This window comes from Arvicanthis niloticus, chromosome 26, assembly GCF_011762505.2.
Source record: "Arvicanthis niloticus isolate mArvNil1 chromosome 26, mArvNil1.pat.X, whole genome shotgun sequence".
Taxonomy (NCBI): Eukaryota; Metazoa; Chordata; class Mammalia; order Rodentia; family Muridae; genus Arvicanthis; species Arvicanthis niloticus.
The window spans coordinates 17129719-17154814 of NC_133434.1; the positions used below are offsets into that span (position 1 = coordinate 17129719).

The window sequence follows — 25096 nt, forward strand, 5'->3', positions numbered from 1 at the left end:
TGCCACAGACGCCAGAGTTCCACATATGAGAAAGACTGCCTGTACCTAGGGAAAGAGTGTAAAGGAATGCAGGGGGGAAGTAGGGAAAGGGGCAGAAAGCTCACCTCAGAGGTCTGCTGCCACCTTTGAAATAACAGCGTCAACATCATCAGTTGACCATCTGTTGCACCACGTGATCCTAGAAGTCTGAGTTTAAAGAGAAGAAATCAATTATGGGTTAAGTGGGTCTAAACTCTGCTGTTTGCCTAGTGTTTACATTCTGCATGACATCACCAGTGAGCATAAGCTGAGGAGACCAACCTTAACTACTGTCCCCACAGACCACATTTTTCCCGTGCAGAGAACAGGCTAATCCAACAGGTTACCAAGGCAGGGGAGACCATGGGCAAGATGGCGTAAGCTCCAACTGCTGCTGGAAACAGAAAGGCCCTAGCTCCAGGGTGGGGGCCCGGGCAGAGATGAGTCTGCCTGGACCAGGTCTTGAAAGCTGAATGAGACCAACAGAGAGGGGATGACTCAGGGGTCCATGAGCCGGTGAGAGGGTATGAACCGCTATTCACAAAAAGCTATTCAATCCAAATCCTGCTCTCCCCAGGCCTGGGACGGAGTTTGCTCTGCCATGGAACATTTTTGCAGAGTGATTATAAAGAGGGGCATGTGTGCAGCCAGTTTAACGTCTCCGTTCACAGCTGAGGGTGCAGTCCATTCAAAGAGAAGTACCTGCCTTGCATGCACGAAGCCCTGGGTTCACCACACAAACTGAATGTGTTGGTTCACATCTCTAATCCTAGTACTCGGGAGGTGAAAATGGGAGGATGTGTAATTCAAGGTTATCCTTGGCTACAAAGCAAGTTCAAGGCTAGCCTGGACCACATGGAGAAAAAAAAAAGAAAGAAACAAAACTGAGTCTCAGAAAGTTTTAACAGCAACGTTCCCTTTCAGTGTCGTTCAGAGCATCTGAGAACGCCAGTACCTATAGTCGGGTCGCCCTTCATCACCTAGCCCTCCACTAGGCATATAGGGAAGGTAGGAAACCACAGAGGACCCAGCATCCTGAGCAAGCATGTATGTATCTCACCACATACTCCCTCTGCTGATTTCTACCGTCCATCCCCAACCAGCCACGCTTTGCAAACTGCAGCAGCCAAAGCGTTCCAGGCCCGGCCCCAACTTATTCTACCTCCGAGGCGCCATACCCCACACTGGTCCTGCTCTCTAGCATGTGACTCCATCCCTGCCTCCACTTTCACGCTGTCACATCTCTGCTCCCCTCTAACTACAGATGACAACTACTGAATGCACGCGCTTCATCACAGCCCCAGCTATCCTCCAAGGGCCAGCCGGGTACCGCCTCTTCCAGGAAGCCCTCCTAAGTCTTCCACCAGCGTGGCGCCCCAACCCCTCTCCTCTGTCCTCCTCGGCTTCCCTCATACAATAGTTGACAGGACACACACAGCTGTCTTTTCTGTCTTGCTGTATAGGCTTTAGTTAAGATCTCCTTAGGTCCTGTGCTTCTCCACAGCATGAGCAACCACTTTGGACACAGTAAGTGCGCAATAAAAACAGTTTCTGAGTATATCCATGGCTATGTCCTCCCTCTCTTGGTGATTCTCCAAACCATGGCCATCCCTGAGTGAATACCTTTTTGGTTTTCTGTTTGTTTGGTTTTTTTTTTTTTTTTTTTTTTTTTTTTTTTTTTTTTTTTTTTTTTTTTTTTTTTTTGAGACAGGGTCTCTCTGTGGAGCCCTGGGTGGCCTGGAACTCACTATGTAGACCAGGCTGTCCTGAAACTCACAGTAATCCACCTGCCTCTGTCTCCTGAATTGAAGGTGTGAGCCACCATAACTGGCCCTAGGCGGATCTTGATGAATATTTGAAATAGAATCAGGGAGATGGTGAAAAGAGAAGTCAGCAGAATGTATAGGAAAAGAGCCGGGGTCTCCCTGCCTGCCTGCCCTCCCGTCTGCCCAATGGCACCTGCCCCATCTACTTCCAACACCACCTCCCCTGTCCAATCACTACCCGGGAACCTTCCGGCTGGGCCCAGATCTCTGCTGCAGATATTTATAGCAAGCTCTAGAGCATTCTTCCAGGTGCTGAGATCCCTCTAAATAATGGATTTCTCAGCCCTAATTAATGCAAGCAAAAGGGATGGCATACGTTACATTTCTCAGTCGCTCTAACTCACGGCCAAGCTGGACACTTTGAGGGAAGGGCAGCCTCAAGCTAAAGGGTCAGATAAGCTAAAATCAATATGAGTCACTGCCTCTGAATCCTTTAAATCACCACTTCCCTGTCCCTGCCCATCCCTGAGCCAGAACCCTACAGTGGACACAAAGCAACAGCCAACTAAAAAGACCTTCCATTCAAGTTAATGGGAACAAACAGAACATACCTACCCTCTCTGGGAGAAAAAAAAATATCACCTCCGCTTTGGGGATCAATCAGACAGCTCAAAAATAACCAAGCGCACACAGTACAAATAACAGGAAAGAGACACCCAGGAGGAGAACATTACCAATGCCTAATCTGTTAAACAATGGAGGTGAGAGCCTGGCTCATTCTAAACTGGGCAGATCCACGTGGTTAGACCACTGAATATAACCACCCCGACGCGATCAGAACATCAGAACAGGAGGACAAGGATGTCAAAGTTATACAAATTCAGACATTCACAAGAGGGTTATGAGAATAACAACAGGAACTGAAATCATGGTTTAAGGGGCCTGGATAAGAGACACACAAATACAAAATACAGGCAGGAGCTTCCGCCTAGTCTATGCGGGCCCCCTCCCCAGGAAGCATTACTAGGGGACGTTAAGAACCCTGGAAATAGAGCAAGTTGCTTAGAGACCCACAAAATCTCTCTGATGGGGGACATGGAGCCGGTGATTGACTGACAAATAGGTGACCACCTAAGTCCAGTTCAGCCAATAGCAGCCAACAGAACCGGCACATACCAGAAGCCAAGGCAAAGGACACACTCTGGAGTCCACCTATGAATCCAGGGATGGAAGGAGGGAGGAAACAGCAACACAGCCCCCTCTGCTGCTCCTGCAAGCATCTGCTGGCTTCTAGAAACTTCAGCCATGCTTCCTTCCCAGCCAGGGTTCCCGAGTTTCAGGGACCCAGGGCCAAGAGGACTCTCAGCTTGCAACATTCATTTTATTCTACGCTAAAATAAAATGGGAGATGGCCAGACAATGTCCCCTCTTTTGGGTCTCGGTCTCGGTCTCGGTCTCTCTCTCTCTCTCTCTCTCTCTCTCTCTCTCTCTCTCTCTCTGTGTGTGTGTGTGTGTGTGTGTGTGTGTGTCTGTGTGTGTGTCTGTGTATCTGTGTGTGTCTGTGTGTATGTGTGTGTGTCTCCATCAACCACTAACATCAAAAAAGACAAAGAAGAGAGCCTTGCCAGCCCTTTGGGCCAGGCCTCCACACTGCAGGCAGCCTGTATGAGCTTCCTTTATCCAACCACAAAAAGGCCCCGGCAAGTCAGCAAGGGGGCCTGGGCTCTGCCAAGCCAGCAGCCCCTCCGTTGAGGTTAGCAGTTACCCAGGGGCCAGATCCATCGGGCAAACAGCCCACGGCTCTCATTACACAACGGGGGCCCTTATCTCCCCTGGCCACTGTCGGTTTATAGACATTGCATGGTGTGACAACCACAGCCCGGAATGGGCTGTGAGAGATAGCGTCCAGCTCTGCCCTGCTGTCAGTGTAGGCGAGAAGCGAGGCTTGACCGTTAGTCTAACTTTGGGCCTTCACATTGCTATTAAAAGAGAGTCAAGGAGACCGGTAACAGTCTGGGGACCAGTGTCAATAGTGCCATTTCTTTGATCCTGCAGGCTAAAGCCCCTCTTTCCCAGAGCTCCTTGGCTCTCTGCCCTGAAAGATGAGGCGGTGAGGGTTTATTTTATCTTTCACTGGTGGAGTATCAGATGGGGAGGAAGTCTCTTTAGAGACCATCAGTCACCCTCAAAGCTCCTTCTCAGACCAACACTAGAAGACAGGAAAGAAGCTAGGGACAGTAAAAGGCTTGCTCAGTGGAGGTGACATCGGGGTGGGGTGCTAGCCAGGTTCCTTCTCAAACACCTCCCAAGGTTCCCAGTTATCCCAGAATATAGCCCGAACTGAGCACCAGTTACATTTACTGAACAATTATACTGCTCCCTGCCCTACGTGGTGAGGCTAAGAACATAACCTGAAATCCTCAGAATCCTCCACTGAGGGCATAAGGGGGCCACAGTATACGGGATCTTCTGGCCGTAGTGTCTGCAAGGGTCAGAATTTGAATTTGGGTTTACTGAGTGTCTGGGGGTTTCCTCTGCTATCCTCTTCATTTTCTGACTTCTCTAGCCCTGGTCCAACATTTAGAGCAGCCCCAGAGGATGCCAACCCATGCATCTATTGCCCCAGCATGAATGACCCCCAGCCCTGGCAGATGAGAGACTTTTCTACTGTCTCCTGGGTCTGACTACATGCTCCCACTTTCTGTTTTCATCTTTAAATCCTACTTTTGGACTCCAGACATGACAGTACAGGCCTTTAATCCAGCAATCGGGAAGCAGAGGCAGACAGGATCTCTGAGTTCAAAGGACAACCTGGTCTACAGAGTTATACTCAGTAGCCCAGGCCTCCTCCTGCCGAAACTCCCGAATGCTGGGATTACAGGTGAGAGCCACCATACCCTGATTTCAACTCGTCCTTCAACAACCCATTCAAATGTCACTCTATCCAGAATTCTGGGACTGCCTCTCCTTACCATTCAACAGTTACAAGGTAGGATTACTGGGTGAAATGTCTGTCTCCATTAGCAAGACCCCACACGACATTGTTGCAAGGTCTACCTCGGTGTTAATCACAGACAAACTCAGTGTATTTTTACTAAAGCATCTCCAGTGGGAAGCTGACTCATCTGGCTATACATGGCTCTTCTGTGTGGCCCTTCCGTCACCTTCCACCCCATCACAGACGCCAACACATACTCTCCAAGTACTTTTATTTTGGGTTTTTTTGAGACAGGGTTTCTCTGGGTTGCCCTGGCTGTCCTAGAACTCACTCTGTAGACCAGGCTAGAACTCATTGAGATATACCTGCCTCTGCCTCTGGAGTGCTGGCATTAAGGGTATGCACCGCCACCACCCAGCGTCTCCAAATACTTTTAACTCTGCTCAAATTCTAAGCTCAAGGGCAAGCCCCATGTCTCAGCAGTCTTTGCATCGCAAACCCCCCCCCAACACAGACATAACCTTCAACAACGAAAACTTGACAGACATTTGACAACTCAGGCTGACAGAAAAGAAACCCAAGGCTGGGGTTGGGGAAAGGGCAAACTCAAGTCCCCTATGCCAAAACACACCGGACTCCTGCTCAGTAACAAAGGTTTGAAATAGTTCTCAAGTCAGATTCTAGTACAGAGGAAGTGAGAAGCAGGCCTGGGCAGTTCCTGGCAGGGTTGTAAATAAGGAATTAGAGGGGACAGAGTGACAGCCCCACTTTCTAGTCCGAGTTTGCCCACTAGCTTGCTATGTGGTCTTTAGTAAATCAAGGATCCTCCCTAGAACTCAGTAACTCCTCCCTAAATGAGCATTTTGAAATAAAAGCTCCAAAAAACTCTTGTCAACCCTTACATGCTCCCATGATTCTTAGTCACCCCAAACACCTGCGTGACCCCCCATGTAAAGCAGAAGGTGCCTCTCAGCAGGAAGCAAGAACGGGGACAGAGATGAGGCAGAATCTAACCCCTCCCCCATGCCACTCAGTAACCCTCCAGAGACACAGACGACCCACAGCAAGGGAGCCAGCACTCCTCTGGAACCCACAGCAAGGGAGCCAGCACTCCTCTGGAACCTGAAGACGGATCTGAGGGCAGCCGAGGACAGAGGGCAGACCTAGAAGCAGATTTTCAATAACCAGCTTCCCTCAGGCAGAACTTTAACTCCCCCCACCCCCTACACCCCATACATGTACACTTTCACAGATCCAGTTTAGGAGTGTGCAAATTAGCACAACCTGCCCTGAAATACTGCACAAAACACACAGTAAGCGTTTTGCTTGTTTTTATGTCATCGATGGTTTCAATGGGTGACTCACCCTTCCGCTTTAGCGCTCTGTGCTCATGGGGTTCACTATAAATAATGCGAGGGAGGGCACACAGGCTGAGCACGGGCCCTGCCCAGCTGGACTGCTGGGTCACTGCAGAGTTAGGCAGAACAACCAGCCTAAGGTGTGTTCAGAAGGGGCTAGTTTCCACCACTGCATACAGGAAGCAAACGGGCCCCCATCCTGACCTCCTAACACTGTTAGGAAAGGGAACTGAAGCCCTACATAGAGTTTGTGCTGGGTACCAACCTAGAATTTGAACATATGTGCTCCTTAGCCTTCTAGAACCTTCCCCAAAGGTGCAATCAGGATTCAAAAGCAGGCTCTGTACCTGCCTTAGGATACCTTAGTTAAATCTTAATCTATTCTTCCCAACTCTGACCTTTATTTGGTGATGCCCAAGTTGCAGGTAGGTAGGGGTGTTTGTGTGTGTGTGTGTGTGTGTGTGTGTGTGTGTGTGTGTGTGTGTGTACTCCCGCATATGTGTCTGTGTCTGTCTGTCTGGGGCAGGGGTGTGTGTGTGTGATTCAATGTGACTTCCCAGGAACCCAAACTCACAGGAGGCTGAACCATAAAATGCCAAAACACTACATTAATCAGAGAGGTGTTGGCCAGGGCTCATCCATGCCCTAAGCTTGGAAGTGAAGTCAGTACTTATGGGGGGGGGTTGAGCCCCTTCCAGATCCTGCCTTCCCAGGAAGCCCCCTACCACAGTGTTCATCACTCACAAAATTGCCAAGGGTTATCGATTTTCAAAGTCTAAGCTAACTCTCCCAAAGGCAAGGCAAAAGAATACAGTGTAGACTTCAAGTCCTAACATGTCCCGAACATCAGGGGTGGTGGCAGCATTGCTGGGTTCAAGAGACTCTTATGATTAAATATGGTATCTTTGCAATGCTAGTTTTCTGCAAAGGCACCTTTATTTGGTTGACTGCTTGCTGTATTATTGTGTTGGGGGGGTGTTTGTTTGTTTTAGTTTTGGGGTTTTGGTTTGGCGGGAGTTGTTCCTTATTTTGGGGGATTTTGCTTTTGAGGCAAGATCTAAAGTAGCCCAGGCTAGCCTCAAACTCACTACGTAACTAGAGACAGAGTGTGAGCTTCTTATCTTCCTTCCTTCACATCCTGCCTACTAGGACTTCAGCCATGCACCACTGAACTAGCGCTTATGGAGAGCTGAAAGCTGAGGATCAAAACCTCCTGTGTGCTAGGCAATCCTCTATCAGCAGAGCCCCAGCCCCAGGCCAAGTGGAGACCCTTACATTCCTAGTATACTTCCGTGATCCTCTATGACCTAACCTGATGGCTGCTAGCACAGGGCTGAGACCATTCAGTTACAACTCCACTGCTTCTAGTCACCGTCTCTTCCCTGGGCCAAACGAGCAGCATTCAAAGCGCTATCATTCTTGAGCGCCAGTTCAGCCAGTACCTTCCCCGAGCTGAGGATTGGAAGCATAACACACCATGAAGGCCATAGGCAGGGTGAGGCTATGCAGCTTGTCCAGGTACACTGCTAGCAAGTCTTAGTGCCGGGCTTCTCAACCCTCATACCTCACTCTACAGACTCCTTTCTTGCCACCAGCTCATCAGTGACTAAAAATTAACACTGCCACCACCTTCCAGAAAATCTCTCTTCTGATTGAGGAACCCAGCCCCACCCCCACCCCCACACATGCCCAATGCCCGACTTCGACTGCATTGCTTTATCTCTCCATCTCTTGGACTTTGTGCTTCCCAGTCAGTCTGCCCCCAAGGATACCCCGTGCCCTAAATAGCCCACTCTGTGATCTGCAAACACCACAAGGATATCAAAACAAAGCTATCAGCTGGGTACCTGCCTTTAGCGGCCAGTCCAAACTCTTTTGTTTGAGTATCAGGCAGCTTATTGACCAGGTAAGAGGGTCAGAAGTTTCTCTTGCTTCCAGCAAGAGCAGGGGATAGGTACAAGAGCCATTATTTTAGTAACTTTTAAGACTGGGAGAAGGAAAGGCCAGAAGAAGCAAAAATGGCCAATACCGCCCTACTCTGAACACAAACTTGAGTCTCTAAATGTTTCCATGAAGCAGGGGGAAAAGAGGTGAGGGCAGAAAACTGGGACACCACGAGATCAATGCAGCCACCCAAGGCAACCACAGTCTCTTCCTTCAAGTTCTTCCCTGCAACTGCACCCCATCTGACAACCTCTACCGGTCCCTACTGCCTAACTAACTCGACACCCCTCACCTGACCTCTACAGTTTATCTTCCCACACTGAGAAAGGTAGCTCTTATCAAGCCATCTATTCCTAGTAGATTGTTCCAGGGACCACAAGGGTTATCAGTAGAGCCGAAGCAGTAAGATAAACAGCCACCTCTTATGCAAACAGCACCAAGAATGCTGGCCACCGAGCAGAAGCAGAGTTCAGGAGAACTTGAGTTGAATGTCCTTCTACTCCATTCCTAATCCTGGGGACCCAGATAACTCGGCAGAAACTGCTCAGGTGGGTCTTCTCCTTTTCTGACAGGGATCTGTGCATATGTGGGTCCCCCTCTTTGGTCAAGATCAGCTGCTTCACATGGGACATATAAGCTCTGTCTCTGGCTATAGCTTCGCTGTCTGCATTTTCCAGAGACTCCTGACCACAAGGTTCTGCTGGGCATGGTGGCACATACCTTTAACCCTGGCACTCAGGAAGCAGAGGTAGGCATGAGTTTGAAGTCATCCTGGTTTACACAGTGAGACACAGGACAGCTGAAGATACACAGTGAGACCCTGTCAGATAAACAGACTGGGCAGGGGTGGGGGGGAAGGGGTCCTCCAAAAGGAGAGGATTGTGGGTGACACGAAAAAAAATCCACTAAAAATAAGGGAGTACAGAGATGGTTAGGAAGAGTGTTTGCTTGGGGATTTGGGTTCTATTAGAAACACCCCAGTGGATGTGGTGATGGACCCTTATAATCCTAGCACTAGGGAGGTGACCACCTAATCATCGAGTTCCATGCCTTCAGAGACTCTATCTCCAAAAAAATCAAAGTGGAGCGTGCCTGAGGAACCCAAGGCTAACATCCGACATGCACACATGTGTGCGCATATACACAGAAGCACACCCATATATACATATGCACACATGTGTGTACATACATGCACACGCACATGCACACACACGCACGGTCTGATTGCTAGAATGCAACCCACATGACCAGGGTACACTCTTAGGACCCATCTGTGAGACAGAGGCAGTTCAAGACACCAGTGAGGGCCTTTTAAAACCCTTCTCATTCCAAGTGTAAACTCAGCAAGGCAAGTGTCCGCAAGTGACAAAAGAATTGCTCTCAGAAGGACAGAGCAAGCAGTCTCACCCCCAGGGCTACAGGCTGGGGGAGGGGGGGGGAATCAGGAGAATGACACAGTCCAGGGCTGGCCAGAATGAAAGACAGAATGGAAGAGGCTAATTTACACAGGAAGTGAGCACTTACCAGACCCTTCATCTCAACACACAAACCCTCGGCCATATCTGGAAGTAATTACACCCAGTTAACATGATCTGCTTGCCACTAAAATTAACTACAAACAGAGATATTTTTCACTTTTGCAACAAGGAATGCCAAGATGTGTTCTGGTCTGCACCCCACACACACCACTGAATCTGGCTTGAGGGAGGTGGTATTTATCTGCAACTTGGCAAAAAGAGAGGGGGGAAAAAAACAAGCACGTTCTTATAACTGTCAGGACACAGAAAGTAAAATAAGATCATTATTGAAAAGTGAATGGTGGCCCCCAAACCCACTGTGCTGGAAGCCCTACAGAGTCCACAGCCAACCCAGACAGTTTTTCCCTTCCCATTGCATTTAAGTAATTCAGGCCAAGGGACAAGGGGATGGATGCGGGGAGGCAGATTCACAAATGTTAGTGGAGCCTTGGTTCAACAGGATCGTTTTAAAGGACAACATTGAGGGTTTCCGATCCCGATGTGGCCTGTGCCTTCAAGCAACTTCTACCAGCCCTGAGCTGCACATGAACTGCTCAGGAGACGTGTGCAGTTTCACTGCATAAAAGAAGAAGAAAAGTCTAAGAGGAAGTAACCGTTTGCTTCTAGTGTGTGGGCCCTAAAACAGGCTTATGTCTCAGTCTCCAAAACCCTAGCCTTAATGGACTCAACTTGGCTGACCAATATGTCATTTCTCTTTGTCCCCAACCCCACAATTTGAAAAGCACTTATTTGTATTTTTCTGTGAGCTGCCCTCAACGATGCTACAAACACAGAGACAGATCGGTGAGGTTCTCAAGGAGGTGTTTGCCTACACTGACCCCTGTTTTCTAGGCCACACTCCACAGCCTCCCCTCAAGGTGCAGTATTCCCTAGACACCAGAGGACTTTAAACCAGCAGTGACCAAGTACAGCATCCACTGGCCAGACAACTCACAAACATCTTTTCTCCAAAACGAAGCAGGCAGAAAGTTTCCCTTAAGAATGAGGTCAGACGCCACTGTTCTTGGCAAAAATCGCATTTAGAAACATTCTCTCAGGCATGGGAGGGGCCATGTGACAACCAGAGAGGCCTTGCTTTAAGGACTTGGAGCTATGAGGGGGATGGAGACGGAGAGCATTTGATGGACTGAAAGAAAAACACTCACTATTCTTCAACTCTGTTCATCTGACTTCATGAAGGAAAGAGACATTAAGAGAGGTGCATGTTCTTTCAAACCAACAATCCAGGGCCAGTGAGCACCTGCATTGGGCTATGTGTTTGTGTTGTGTGCACCATGATCCCACTAACCAGGTTACCACCATGCCAAACAGCATGTTCCTAACTTCCTCTCACTGACCCAGATGCAAGGGGCTGGGAACCCTGCCCTGTCCACACAGCTTCTAGAAGAGCCTATCCTCATTTCCAGACACCATGTTCTCTCCACTCACTACTGTGCAGCCAACCATTGTAGGAAATCTAGGAGAAAAGGATGGGGCAGGGAGAAACAGAGACAGAGACAGACAGACAGACATCCTAAAACACTCCCACTTATTAACACCACACTGATATATGATGTGTCCTTTCCCAACCTGACCTGTGTACACATAAGTGCACACTCACAGGCATGCACTCACACATGCACACAGGTGCACAAACATACATGTGCGCACACACACACACACACACACACACACACAAGTGCTCACACATGCCTGGATACGCATCCTGGGTCTTATTACTGCATAGCCCTCGAGGCTCAGAAAGGGTTAAGTTACCCTCGCTGCATAAATCAAAAGTTCAAGGCTGCACCACACCACCGTGATCCCCTCTTTACATATGACGAGAACCAGAGAAAGGCTACAGTCCCAAGCATCCTGAGTGGGTCTCCCAGGCCCCGCACAGGTTTCACCGCCGGGGTCAGAGTGGAGGACCTTTAGCAGCAACATTCATTTCCTGAACAGGACAAGCCCTCCTGACCATAAAGCTAATAAGAACTTCCTCGCACGGCCGAGCTCCGGCTGACAGGGCGACTTGTCACCGGTCACGCAGGAGGAGAGCGCTGGTTTCCATTAGAGGCTTATGATGCCAGGTGCTCCTAATAAGGTACCTCGGCGAGAAACAAGAGCCTGCTAAGTCCTGGCTCCAACTCTGGAAGTAATCAGGCCCTGGCTTCAGGGATTAGGGAGGGGCCCTCCTTGAAGAAATGGGGGAGGGGGTGGCCTCCATGGACCCCTGGCAGCCGCCAACCTGCTGAATGGCTTAAATAAATAAATTCCCAAGCATCCTTCCACTTCTGTCCCAGTCACCATAAAAGACTCCCCCAAATTAACACTAGTAATGCTTCCCCCGTACTCCGGCCTTGATGGATTGCCCAGAGGGCCATTATGTTAGGCCAGATCTGCTTCTCATGATGGCAAGGAGGGTCGTGCCAACAGACCTAATGGCATTAAGATCACAACCTCAGCTAATCCACTTAGCCCAGGAGAGGATGACTAGGGACTCAGTGGCTCACCTATCAGGCTGGGGTCACAAGGAAAATGGAAGGTAGGTAGGCAATTCCTTACTCCATTCCTGCTGCTACCGGTTAGCTGAGTGTTTGCTTCTGCATATTACCATCCCATCCTGTGCAAAGATGGGATATTACCATATTACCATCCCATCCTGTGCAAAAATGGTCTGATGGAGTGAAGACCTTATTTTTAGCATGTGTGATGGGTATGCTGCTTGTCTTTATGGAGACCGGGGACTCCTATTGGCTGTAAAGAACTTAGCCAGGACTAGAGTTTTTACCTCTTCATCAAAATATCTGCAACCAGGTCTTTTTCGAAATTTCCTTGGCAATGCCGTGCTGTTTCGGGAAGTCCTTCCTCTTACCTAACTCGGATGCTTCCTCTGGTAATGCTGAACACAATCTGTGCACACGGAAGACAGTCAGGCCTCAGGGTCAGAGTGGAACGTGAGTTCGGAACTGAGATTCAAACAGGATTTGGGGGAGTTTTAGCCCAAGTTTCCATGCCGACAAGAAAGGGCTTGGAGCCCCTCCCCACCCTCCCCACAGCTGCAGAGTTAAGCTTCGCATAGGCAAAACCCAAGCATGGTTTTTTGGTTTTTTTTTTTTTCAGACTGAGCCAGCATAATAAGGACACCGGGGCTTTTAAGGGGAAACAGTAGAAAGGGGGATTTCTGATTCTGCTGGCTTGGAATTAACAATGCGGAATTTTTTATTTTTGAAAATGGGTTTCTTTTTCTCTCCCTTCTCTGGTTTTCTGTTTTCTAGTCAGCATAAAAGGGTTCTAGCTCTGGAGGCCAGTTGCTCTGTCAGGAAGATGTGACATGGGGTTTCCTGGATCCGTGTGTTCTGGGCCCCTGAACACCTACCTGTCTATTACTCCATTTGCAGGTGATTGGTCTTTGAAGCGACCAGGCGAAACGAGAGGCCAGAGATGGTCACTTAGCTTCAGGAAAAATGAGTCCTGGCATCCTTTCCTGCTTACCATGGAGAAGTCCACTAACCTCTTGGGCTTTCCTCAGCCATTGGGAACGTGAGACTAACATCCCCTTAACAGGCCAGCTAGGAGCTAAGCAGAGGGCTCAGCCCAGAAGCTGACATGTGACAAGCATTGAACACTGTCCCTGAAGCACTATGGGAAGGATGCCTAGGGAGAGCGCTCTCAGCACCTAGTGTTCATGTGAGCCCAGCCCAAGACTGCCCGAAGTAAGGTAGTCTATGTGCCAACTGCACCTCCACCACAGAACCCCACACACTGAGCCCTGCGCACCCCGAGTAGACACCGCATCTGTGCTCTGCCTTTGAGCCTGACAGCAGCAGCAGCAGCGCTGCTCAGCTACATCTAAAGAACCGGCATGGCTCACAAGGCCCTGGGTCAATGGGACAAAATGTACCCAGACACCAGAGTGCATCAGTCTACTTCCCAGGAAAGAGAGAGATGCACGCTGTCAGGCATCACGGCGCGTGCACACACACACAGCACAGCAGCCTTACAGTGCCGAAGGTGAAGGCATGGACAGACCATGCCCGAGAGCCAATGTCTCAGGGAAGCAGGGGTTGGAATGACACAGCAAGCCATGAACCTGTACTGCAGGGCTTGTCCTTCTGCACAACAATAATGGCTACCAAGCGGCTGACACCTATGGAGAGCATGCATTGTGTGTTTCCATGCGTGGCAAATATTTACACATTGCTCCTTATAATGAAATGACCCCGAGTAGGTCCTGTTATTCCAGATCTCATACAGCTCAGTAACGCTGAGCAGGGTTTTGTTTTGTTTGTTTGTTTGGGTTTTGTTTTGTTTTGTTTTGTTTTGTTTTTTGAGACAGGGTTTCTCTGTGTGGCCCTGGCTGTCCTGGAACTCACTCTGTAAACCAGGCTGGCCTCGAACTCAGAAATCTGCCTGCCTCTGTCTCCCAAGTGCTGGGATTAAAGGCGTGTGCCACCACTGCCCTGCCTGAGCAGGTTTAAAAAGTGAAAAAAAAATACACAAGTCAACAAGCTGGGCATGGTGGCACATGCCTTCAATCTCATAATTTAGGAGGCAGAGGCAGGCATTTCTCTGTGAGTTCAAGGCCAGCCTAGTCTACATAGTGAGTTCCAGAACAGCCACAGTCCAAGGCTATATAGTGAGATTCTGTCTCAAAGTAATTAAATAAATAAATAAATAAATAAATAAATAAATAAATTCAAAATGGACAAGTCAGTGCAGACAGACGGAAATCAAACTGATCATATCTTGGCTATCTGATCCCATAGTGGGGATTCCAAAACCATGGAATAAAAGACAGCCAACAAAGTGCTCTTAGAAAGAAAAGTCAGGATGGAAAGGGGAGCACAACACAGGTAACTCAGAGCCTTGGCTTCCAATGTAGCTGGACACACCCTGGCAAACCATCTTACATCCTTACACAGCCGCAGACCTCTCCAAAAGACCAGGTTTCCAGGAGCCCAGGAAGTTAGGAACAGAATCATTCACCATCCCAAAAGGATACTTCCTGGAAACAGAAACGGGTTTGAACAGGATTGGGGCAGATCTGTGAATGACATAGTAGCTGTAAATAGCTACTAAGCAAAGCCTGGAGACACCTGACCTTTAGAACTGACGTCAAGGAAGATGGCTGAAGCCTCCAACCCTGGCAGTTTAGGGATGGTGCCGGTACCTAAAGACTAGGTCAGATGGAGCTGGGCCAGAACACCACAGTCCATGTGCTTATAAGGACTGCTGCAGGGTGCCCCAGGCTCTTGAACCAGATGGCAAGCAGAGTGCCTGCCCTTACCCTTTTATAGCTGTGTGGCTATCAGCAAGTCTCTTCCTCGATTCACATCTTTCCTTATCTCTAAAACTTGGGGGTGTTTGATATTGGCTCATGATCCCTTACCCAACCCCCCTGGGAGCTTCAGAAATCAGAACTGTGCAGATGTTAGGCTTATTGGGACCTGTGTTTATCAGCTCCAGTGGCATCTAGGGCAGCACTCTGTAATCAAACACATTAATATTTTTGCAGCAAAACATATGAATATGCAAAATAAAGCAGGATAAATATAGCCCCGCATCAGCTTTTGCCACTACATGAGTTTGCTGCAAACTTACACAAGACCTTTTAGCTTCCAGAGCTTCTCCAACTTTGTAATCACAGAGCCGGGACTGTCAGCCCCACCCCCTCCTTCAGAAGGGTGAGGAGAAAGTCTGTCAATGTGCTTTGCAAAGACAGAGCATCACAGCGGACCGGACCGTCCCATCCGTCCGTGGGCATTATTAACGTGGCTGCTGTGGCTCTCCACAGCTTACCCTGCTCCAAACAGAACTTGGTGCTACCTCAGAGGTGCACGGAAGTCAGGCATGGGAGCTCAGACTTCAGATCTCACACCTGGAATACTGTTGCAGGAGGACCACCAGGAGTTCAAAGGCCACAGTGTGAGGACAGAGAGAGGGAGGGAGAGAGGGGGGAAGGAAAGGGAAGGAGTGATGTGTGTTCAATTGCTAGAGCGCTTTCCTAGCATACACAAAGTCCTGGATCTGACCCTCAGCACCACCTAAAACTGGAAGTGGTAGTGCACGCCTGAGACTCCCAGCATTCAGAAGGTGGAAACTGGAGGATCAGAAGTTCAGAAAAGGTCATCCTCAGATATATAGTGAGTTCAAAGCTAACTGGGGTATACCAGATCTTCTCTCAAAACAAATTGTTAATGGCCATAGGACCCTCTGCATGATCTCTCACTGAAAACAGTCTCTGCCATGTGAGAGGCCAAGCTGAGCAAACAGAGCCCCACCATCCCAGCTGGAATGGTCTAGAATGTGGCTCCTATGTTCTAAAGCAAGTTCCGGAAAACATTTTGTAAGGGCTCGATCACAGGTGGGTTCAGGGAGCCAGCCAGGGACCATCCCTTGGTGCCTGAACTAAATCCGAGCAGCAGAGCCACTGAGCTGACCTGAGGGCTGGTCAGTATTTGATACAACAGAGAATCCTATAGAAGATCCAGGCCTCACTTGGATTCTATAGCACCAAGGGGCCAGAATGCAATAAAAGCTGTCCCGGGAGTTGGGCAGACACAGCCATAAATGAAGACCATGTCTCCACACGGGTCAACTCTGCTGCTTGTGTAATGTTACTGACAACTGTGTAAGGCTGAGGAGGGTCAAAAGCATCTGATTTAGGTGAACTGGATCATAGACCACATCCAGACCAACCCACAGACATACCTGCTCCAGTTTTTCAGAGAAAAAAAAAAAAAAAAGACAGGAGAGTCCCATCTTCCAGGAGCCTGACAGGGCTCCCTCTCTAGACACTGTCCTTTTATTATGGGCCTATTGGGAAAGATCCAGGGGTCTAGAAATTTGAGATGATTGCTGCTCAATTGTGTCCTCTCACTGGCCAGCTTCCTTCAGATTCTGTCAGTTAAGTAAGTCCACCTGATTTATCGAAGTGGTGTCTTTGTCTGGTAGTCCCGTCCATCCATCTATCTATCCGTCCTTATTTCTTTGATATCTTACCATTTGATACAGGGATCATGACACACAAACCCCCAAAGTTTCATTACCATAGTCTGTCCAGGCAAGAGGTGCTCCCCTCAGGTCACCCCAGGTTGGGATCAAGTTATGGAGAAACCTATAGATGTAATTCAATAACCAACAACCCCCTTCTTGTCTTGCTCCTCTGTGCTCTGCCCTTTCTTCTTCTTTCCCAGAGCAAGAATAAATGCCAGATGCTTCATCTGCACCAACACTCTAACCTGATGGCTTAAAATAAAACAAACCTTGTGGCCTGTACCCTATCATAGTCCTCCCTGTTAGGATTCTGGCCAATTCCACGGCTTCCTGGCATCTGATTTTTCAATCTTGCCCTTCTGTTCGCTCTCCTGGCTGTGATGACTATTCTTCCACTGAACATGTCTCAGATTGATGATAGGTGGGAGGGGGTGATGCACATACAGTGGGAAATGGGGAGGTGGTACATTAATCCTAGTGCCTGGAGGGAGGGTGGCAAAGGCCTCCCACAAAGTACATCTATCTATGGGTAGCCAGGGCTGCACATACCGAGAAATATCTTCTCCCTCCCTCTTGGTGTCCTCAGACCTCACAGCTCATCACAGAGGGGTCTGGCACCAGATCTAGCCGCTCAGAATGAAGGCCTCACTTCCACCCTCAGTCAAAAGCACATGGTGTGGCAGCAAGAACTCCAGAATCAAGCCTCCCTGTTACAAGTTTATGAGGACAGGGGCATAGTCTACCTCACCTCGCACAAGCTCCAACAGACAGGAATGCTCAGAACCCCACACACGAGAGCTCAGAGCCAACGGTGAGATGTAGAACAAGGCTGGAATAAAATGAAGGACACAAAGGTGACTAGATGTTGGGTACAATCCCAGTGACTGGGGTCACCTCAATTAGCATTGACTCTAAAACTGAGCTTAGGAAACTCAAAGAATAACTACAGATGCTCAGATTCAGTTCAGACACAGGCCAGCCAAGCCTCACTTCTTTCCATTAGGGTCCCATCCCATGAGAACCCACAACTCTCAGGACAGTTCCATTTTTGTGACCTTCTTGAGTACAAAGAAAACTATGTACATGGACTTATTGAACATTCTTGGTTCTGTAAGGAAGGCTTGGGAGATGTAAGACCCAGGAAAAGGCCAGGCATGTGGTACACAACCCTAACCCCAGCACTTGAGAGACAAACAGATGGGCCTCTGTGAGTTCAAGACTAGCCTGGTCTGCATAGCCAATTCCAGGCTAGCTAGGGCTATTCAGTAAGACCTTGTCTCAAGCAAATAAGTTAAATTTTTTAAAAAAAAAAAATCAGAAAAAAGCACTTTATTTGAGCCAGAAATCACAATAAGCATTTTCTTCAATCGATATATATATATATATATATATATATATATATATATGTTTGTATATATGTGTGTGTGTATATATATATATTCTATATATGTAACATATATATGAGATATATAGATATAGATATATGAAAAAATATGAGATATCTCTTATTGCTCCTGGCACCTATGGATTTAGCTAGGCTGACTGGCCAGAGTTCCAGGATTCTGGTCTATCTCCACTTCCCCTGGGCTATGACTACAGCTGCATTTTGCCAAACTTGGCTTTTTTGCTGGTGTGCATGGCTTTTTATGTATGTGCTCAGGATCCAAACTGGTCCCTCATGCTTGCAGGGCAAGCACTTTACCAGTGGAGCTCTCACTCTAGCCCCTACCACCACCCAAACACTGACCCTAACAACTGACTTTCCACCATACCCCACTTTTCACAACACGTTCACATCCGGAGGTGATGACAGACCTATCTGGTAAAGGTTCAGAGGGGGTTTTTCCTCTTAAGGAAAGCGTGAGGAAAAACAAGCGTAATTTTACCAGTCTGTTTTCTGAGCAGATCAAGTACTAAGAAGATAACATATCCGCAGTTGTTATTTTCTGTGCTTTCTGGAAAAAGAAATGGTTACTTTTTTAGCTGAGTGCCACTTTCCATAAGGTACGGCTCAGCGAGACCGATCAGGAAGCTTCGGAGCAGGCTGCGGCTAGAGATGATTATGTTGGTTTCCCGCCCCCTCAAGTCCCCCCACCTGAATGAACAACAGGAATGGAGGAGGAGGAAGAGTGCATGCGGTGGAAAGTCCACCCAAGATCAGCACATCAGCCAGCCGGAAGTTGTGCAAAAGGTTAGCATTCGTAACAACAGAAAACCAGATTTGCGGGCAATTGGTCAGACTCAGGGATGAAGGGTGGAAATGATGGGCTTGTAGTTTATGGCAAACAGAAAAGGCAAACCTACTGCTGACTCCCTCTTAAGAGCACTGGTCAGTGCTCCCCAACCTGGAAGGACCCTTTTCTTCACTGGATGGCTAAAAGGAACCATCGTGCACACGAGGTCTTTCTTGGAATCTTTCTGCCTTGGTAGGACTCAGTTGAAGCGTTTTTCCTGTGTCTTGGTAAAAGAAACACTACCTACCTTTGGGGGACATTGTAACAAAGGCACAATTGCAGGTAAAGCACTGGTCCTGAACCAAGCATATCACAAGGACTCAAAAGTGGGAGGGGGGTTGCAAAGATGAAACCAGAAGCCAGAAGGCAGCCAAGGCTAGCCCCTGTGATAAGAGATGGCATGAAAAGAGACTGAGTATACAGGCTGTGAGACCAAGATTCTTACATGAGTCCTTCTCCTTGAACTTAACTAGAGCTTTCTCTGCCTCACAATGTGTCTGCCAGAAGAGACGTCTGAGACCTATAGGTACATACAGGACTTACACAACATCCACCCCCTGCTTCCGTCATAGGCTACTGACACCAGCCTATGGCTGCACAAACTATGTATGCCCAGTGGGGCAAGAAAAAGCTAGTCTGATAACATGGCCGATCCAGGCCAGAGGAGACCCTCAGCCTGAAACCCTGCTTCCTGCATTTTTTCTCACTGCTTTATTATTAAACAGTCACCCTAAGAAAACAAAAGTGTAGACCAAACCACAGGAAAACCAAATGGAAGCCCAAAAGCAAAATGAAGAGAGGGCTCTACAGGCTGGGCCTTGAATTCCTTGATGTTATGGATAAACACCTTCTCTTTTCACCCTCTTCTGGAAATATCCATGCCCTCCTATGCCTCAATACTGGAAAGAATGGTATGGTTTGGTTTGGTTTTCCAAGGAGCACAAAGGAGCCAGGTCCCCAGAATTCAGGATGGGCCAGGCATAAAGAAACACCATGCGAGCCAGAACATAGTTGCGGGGCTGCGGCAGGGACTTACCTGTGCTGCTCCACGGCCTCGTTGTCCGGAAGCTCAACCCCACACACGCTGCACTGCTCCCCCAGAGGACGACTCTCAGCTTTCATGCCCACGGCCAGCTCACCCAGCTTGCTGAACAGCTCTCTCTGGATGAAACCCTGAGGAAGCAGACCCCCATAGGTGCTGAAGTCCATAGAGACTGCCAGGGCAGGTTGCACGTGGAGACCAGATGTCACCGAAGATGGCATGCTCAACACAGCGTCGGCCTTGTGGTTGGGCAACACTGAGTAGATGCCCAAATGCTTCTCCACTGGGGGTGCCAGGGCCTCCTGTCGCCCAAGGGGTCCCTGGCCAGCTTCAACAGGAGGCGAGAGCTGCTCCCCACTCTCCTCTCTCCCATAATGGAGCTCCCTGGCACTGGTGATGACACTGCCCCTAGTCGGGGTCCCAGGTCCCTCTTTGCTCTTCTCTTCAAGCCTGTCCCCCATCCCTCCTGAGATGCTAGACTCAGCTGCCCCAGGGCTGTCCTGGCCAGGGGCTTCATCTACCTGCATCATTTCCATCTTTACTTCAGCCACCCCAGGGTGCCGCCCGCCCCCTGCCAGTGTGGGCTCCTCAGGCCCTGCAGGTGGCTGAAGAGTTCCTTGCAGGAGTGACTGTCCTATGGTCATCAAACTGTCCACTGCTGCCTTGGTAGGACTCATGGCTGAGAGACCAAAAGAGGTGGAGACCGAGGGGCTCTGGTCCACCATGGGCCCAGGGAGGCTCTGTCCAGCCACACTGGTATAGCCGCTCTCCTCGCTGGAATGCTTTGAAACAAAGATGTTCTTGAGGTATCGAGTCTTGCGGTCCTCTTCTTCTTCACCCCCACCATCAGCCATGGTGGCCTCTGTGTCGTTGTCATCAGATGCCTGGATGGTTTCCAGGATCTTCAGGCACTGCTCCTCCAGGTACTCGATCTCCAGGATCTCAGCCGCGTACAGCAGGTCATCCAGGTCCTCTGCCTTGGCTTGCAGTGTGGCCGTGTAAGCATACTCCAGGATCTGCTGGAAGGTTTTTGGCGAGAGGAAGTCCAGAGTATAGTGCTGGCTGTTCCGGTGGAAGAGGATCTCAAACATCTTGCTGGTGCAGGCTAGCACCGTCCGGTGGGCATGGAACTCCTGGCTGTCCACCATAATGACCACATCACACAAAGTTCCGGCCAGTCGCATCTGATTGGCCTTGCACAGCAGCCCCGTAGGGTGGCTGGGGTTCTGCAGCTGGATCATGCCCATCTTTGTCAGATCCATGACGCTCCCCTGGGCTCAGGCATGGGGCTCCCTTTCCTTCTCTGCTCTGCAAGGTGGGGCAGGGTAGGCTTTGGGGCCAACAGAGGAGACTGGAAAAAGAGAAGACAAAAGGGGTGAGCAAGTGACAACTTCCCCAGTGTCCCTTGTAATAAAAATTCAAACACTACAGTATGCCTCCACTCCAGAAAGAGGCTGGGGGGGTGAGTATCAGAAGGGGGTAGGCTTCTTAGAAATCTATGATCATCCTTTCCAACAACCCCAGGGTGCTAAGAGGAAAAAGGTTTAAGCTTCCCCACATGCTTCTCCCCACTACTCTGAAGCATGCATCGGATAACGTGAAATGAAGATTGCAATGAATCCTAGGCATCCTTTAAGCCCCAAAGCACAGCCTTCCCGTCTAAGACTAGTGTCCACCATGAGGCTCACAAACTTACTTAAGAATGAACAAGTTTACAACCCCTCCCTTAAATCAACCTAAGCATTAAGCTTTCCTGCCCACCCCCTATTGGCAAACCCTCATCCTCAACGTATTTTTCTAGTTCTGGTTCACTGAGATGGCCTTAGGAGACAACCAGATCTAGTCAGGGCTGTGTAACATGATGGCGGTCTCCTATCTGCCGGCAACCAAGCTGTCTTCTCCTATTCATCCTAGAGTCATCCTAGACATGACTGACTCCTCTCCATCATCCATCGGCTTCTATGGCCTCTGTCCTTGCCCTCTTAAGTCAGGGCTGCAAAGGATTGGCAGACCCATTCTTAGGCTGTGACAAATACACCACACCACACACCCCCATTCCCCCCCACACCCAACACATCACATTCTAGCTTAAATCATTTCTAACTACAAGTTCCTCAAAGTTGTTGTATGTGTACTGTGTGTGTGTGTGTGCGTGTGTGTGTGTGTGTTCACTCGCGCCTACATACAATCCTTTTTACCTTTGGCCCACAAGCCCCCAATGGACAGAAAGCTCTAAAATGAGAAAGCAGATAAGACCATAGGAGGGTATGTTCCCAACAGCCTTGAGGGCGCACATCAGACTGGATGCCTCCCAGGTGTTGGCAAGCCCAGTGACAAAGGAGAAAAACTGACACTGAATATGATTCTGTAAGTGACATTGGCACCACCATCTCTGGCGTGGCTGTTAAGCCCAGAAGGAAGGAAAAACAGGGCTGGACACAAAGGCCTCTCCCCCAGAGTGTGTTCTGGATGACTGAGAGGCTGCCCGACTTTGAACAGCCACTGGGACACAGGCAGAAAGACCATAAAGGGATAAGGTCCCAACCTCTGTCTGTAGCCAACATTTCGCACAGCCTGGGGGAAGGTTGGAGAGAGCTAGGCTTCTTACCCACTCTTCTTCACCTTCGACATGAGTCGTAAAGACTCTTAGGTGCTAAATTCATGCAGAAAGAGTTAACAGTAGTGGCTGGCCACTCTTACTGCCCACCCCAAAGTGGAAACAGAGGGCATCAACAAGGATGAGATATCCATTCACCGAAGGCTTCCTGAAACATGGTGTGCTTTCAGGAGAGATCGGAGATTCAGAGAACTAAAGGGAAGAAGCCAAAATAAAGAAGGTTCGCTGGCCGAATACCTTTTCCCAAAGGAGCCCTTTGGGCCTTAGGGAAATCAAGGTGCCCTCTCCCTAACCCGCGGCTCCACACCAGCGATCCGGCCGTCGCTAGGTGCAGCGATCAGCAAAGCCAGCGCTAACCCGCCAGAGCTCCGAGGATCGATGGCTCAACACACCCCTTGTTCCCAGAGACCCCCGCCGAGACTTGCATAGGACTTTTGCAAACTTGGAAAAGCAACTTTTCCCCGGGAGTCAGGTGCCTGGAAGAAAGGGAACAGTCCTAAGAAAAGGGGGAAAGTGAAAGAGACCGGGGAAAGGAGAAAGTCCGAGCGGGCTGGACGCAGCTGCTAGGCCGGCCGGGCGGCGCAACCCCCCCCCCCTCCGGGGGGGAGAAGAAGCAGCACAAAAGCACCAGGCGAGTGGTGGGAGACCAAGTGAGAAGAGATCTCTGGGTCCTCCACCTTCCACCTAAAATCGGGATCCCCAGGAAGCCACCAGCAGGGTCCCCGGCCTCCTGCACCAGCTGCCGGCGTGCCCGAGTCAGACACGCTGGGAGCGTGGAGGGGAGGAGGCGAGCTGGTTGCAGCGCTGCGCTTCTGTGCATTCCGGTGGGGTCCGCAGACTGGCAGGATCGTGCGCATTTCGAGCGCGTGCGGGAGCGTGCGAGGGGCTGGGCAAGCTTGCAGCGCGCCAGGGTGGGAAAGACATCCCGAATGCATCAGGTGCAGAGCGGGGAACCCACCGTGCGCGGCCGGGAGCGCACAGCGAGCTCCGGCTCCACGGGCTGTTCCCACCGAGAGCCGAGGAGGACCCGGAGCGCCAGAGTCTCTCCGAAGCTTCCCTCCTTAAAAGGGGGCATCAAGTCCAATCAAGGAGAAGAAGAAAAACAAAAAATCCCACCACGTTTTCTCTCAAGAAAACAAAACCCGAGCGGGTACCAGTCCCCTCCCACCCGCCCCCCAGGTTCACTCCTCGCTTCCTCCGGTTCTAGCTCCCCAGCCCGCCAGCGAATAAACACAAATAAGGCACAAGCCTATCTCACGCCAAGCGCACCGGTCCGCATACATATGAGCACCCACAGGCTCTCTGCTCCTCCGCCAGCCCTTGCCTGTACAAAGACACCCAGTCCCCGACTACACGCGCCCGCAGCCCTGGCAGACCTCCCGGCCTGCCACCTCTCACCCGGACCGGACCGTGCCCGGAGGAAGGTTGGTGAAGCAGCTGCGCCCAAGCTGACAGCCTCGGCTCCGCTTTCTAGCTGACCCCCAACCGGCACGGGCGATCACTGCTGCAGCAACCAGAGAACCTCGCACGAGCCCAGCGTCCGAGTGGCCAAAGCTAGCACCACCCGCCTAAACCTCTCCCGCCCCAGGGCGCCCTGGCGGGAGGCGGTCGCTGGGCGGTGCGAGTCCTTCCCGGGTTCCCTACACACATACACTTACCGCTTGCGGAGCCTGGAGCTTGGGGTGGGTGTGCGTGCCTGGGGGGTTAGGGGTGTGCCTGGATCAGGGAAGGGGTGTTGCTGGGGAACTGTTGCTCCGGATCTCACAGCGGCAGCGGCGGCATCGCCCGGCAGTTCGCAGTACCCGCTCTCATCACCCTTAACTCCTCTCTGCCGCTAGGTTAGCAAATCACCACCGACTGCGGCGCCTCCGCCGCGTCCCACGTCAACGCCGAGCCCCCTCCCCTGCGAGGCCCCGGCGCCTCTCCATCTTTAGTGCTGGCGGCCGAGCCCGGCTCCCTGCCCACAGCTGCCCCCTCCCCTCCCCCTGGCCGGCCCTGGCCCGCCCACCCCGCCCCACCCCCGCCCTGGCAGAGCCCGTGCGCGCTCCCAGCTCTACCCTCCCTTCCCGGGCGCTCCCCTCCCTTCCCAGCGCTCGGCGCTCCGGGCTTCTCCTGACATCTAGCTGTTGCCCCGGCGCCAGCGGCTGCTGCTCGTGGCTAGGTGGAGAGGGCAAAAGGTTGCAAGGAAGAGGAGCCGCAGGGGACCTGGCAACCCCAAGGGGTCAGAAGGATGAGAGGGAAGAGCAGTTCTCACTTTAGCCCCAGGTTTTTCATTTCCACTGGGCATGCGGTGTATCCCGCGCCCCTAACTCCCCCAACTCCGGTGCTCAGGAGCGCAGTTTTGTCCCGTTTTTTATTATTAGCACCAGTTCAGTGTGTGGCATTTAGCCTTTCACTTTTCGTCCGGATTCGGATTGCATCCTCCCTTAACCTAGACACTAGTTACAAATACGTCGCTTCCCCAGTCCCAAACCAGGCCTCTCATGCCTACCCGCAGGGGTGAGAGTTCCAGTTAGCGGGATTTGGCCAGATAAATCCAGAGGGGCCAGTAGAGATCTGGTAGGAGGTGGCACCTCGGTTTTGCAATCCAGATTGTTGCAAGCTGGGATGTCAAGGCCTGAGTAGTAATACTTTCTCACTCCCAATCTCTGGCATCTCCCCAC

The 25096-nt window shown here is 50.4% G+C and overlaps 1 protein-coding gene across 3 annotated transcripts in view; it reads right to left on the reverse strand.

Moving 5' to 3' along the window:
* Positions 1–24392, reverse strand: part of Zbtb16 (zinc finger and BTB domain containing 16) — a 181218-nt gene extending 156826 nt beyond the window's left edge. Inside the window, exons 1-2 of one of the 3 annotated variants that reach the window (XM_076925074.1) lie at positions 24092–24392; positions 19811–21167 (exon numbers count right to left, since the gene is read on the reverse strand). In XM_076925074.1, the coding sequence (XP_076781189.1) occupies positions 19811–21078 (1268 nt within the window). In that variant the 5' untranslated portion in view covers positions 21079–21167; positions 24092–24392. Of the gene's footprint in view, positions 1–19810; positions 21168–23831; positions 24045–24091 lie in introns of those variants that run through there. The other 2 variants (XM_076925075.1, XM_076925073.1) reach the window with 2 other exon arrangements.
* Positions 24393–25096: the final 704 nt, after the last annotated feature.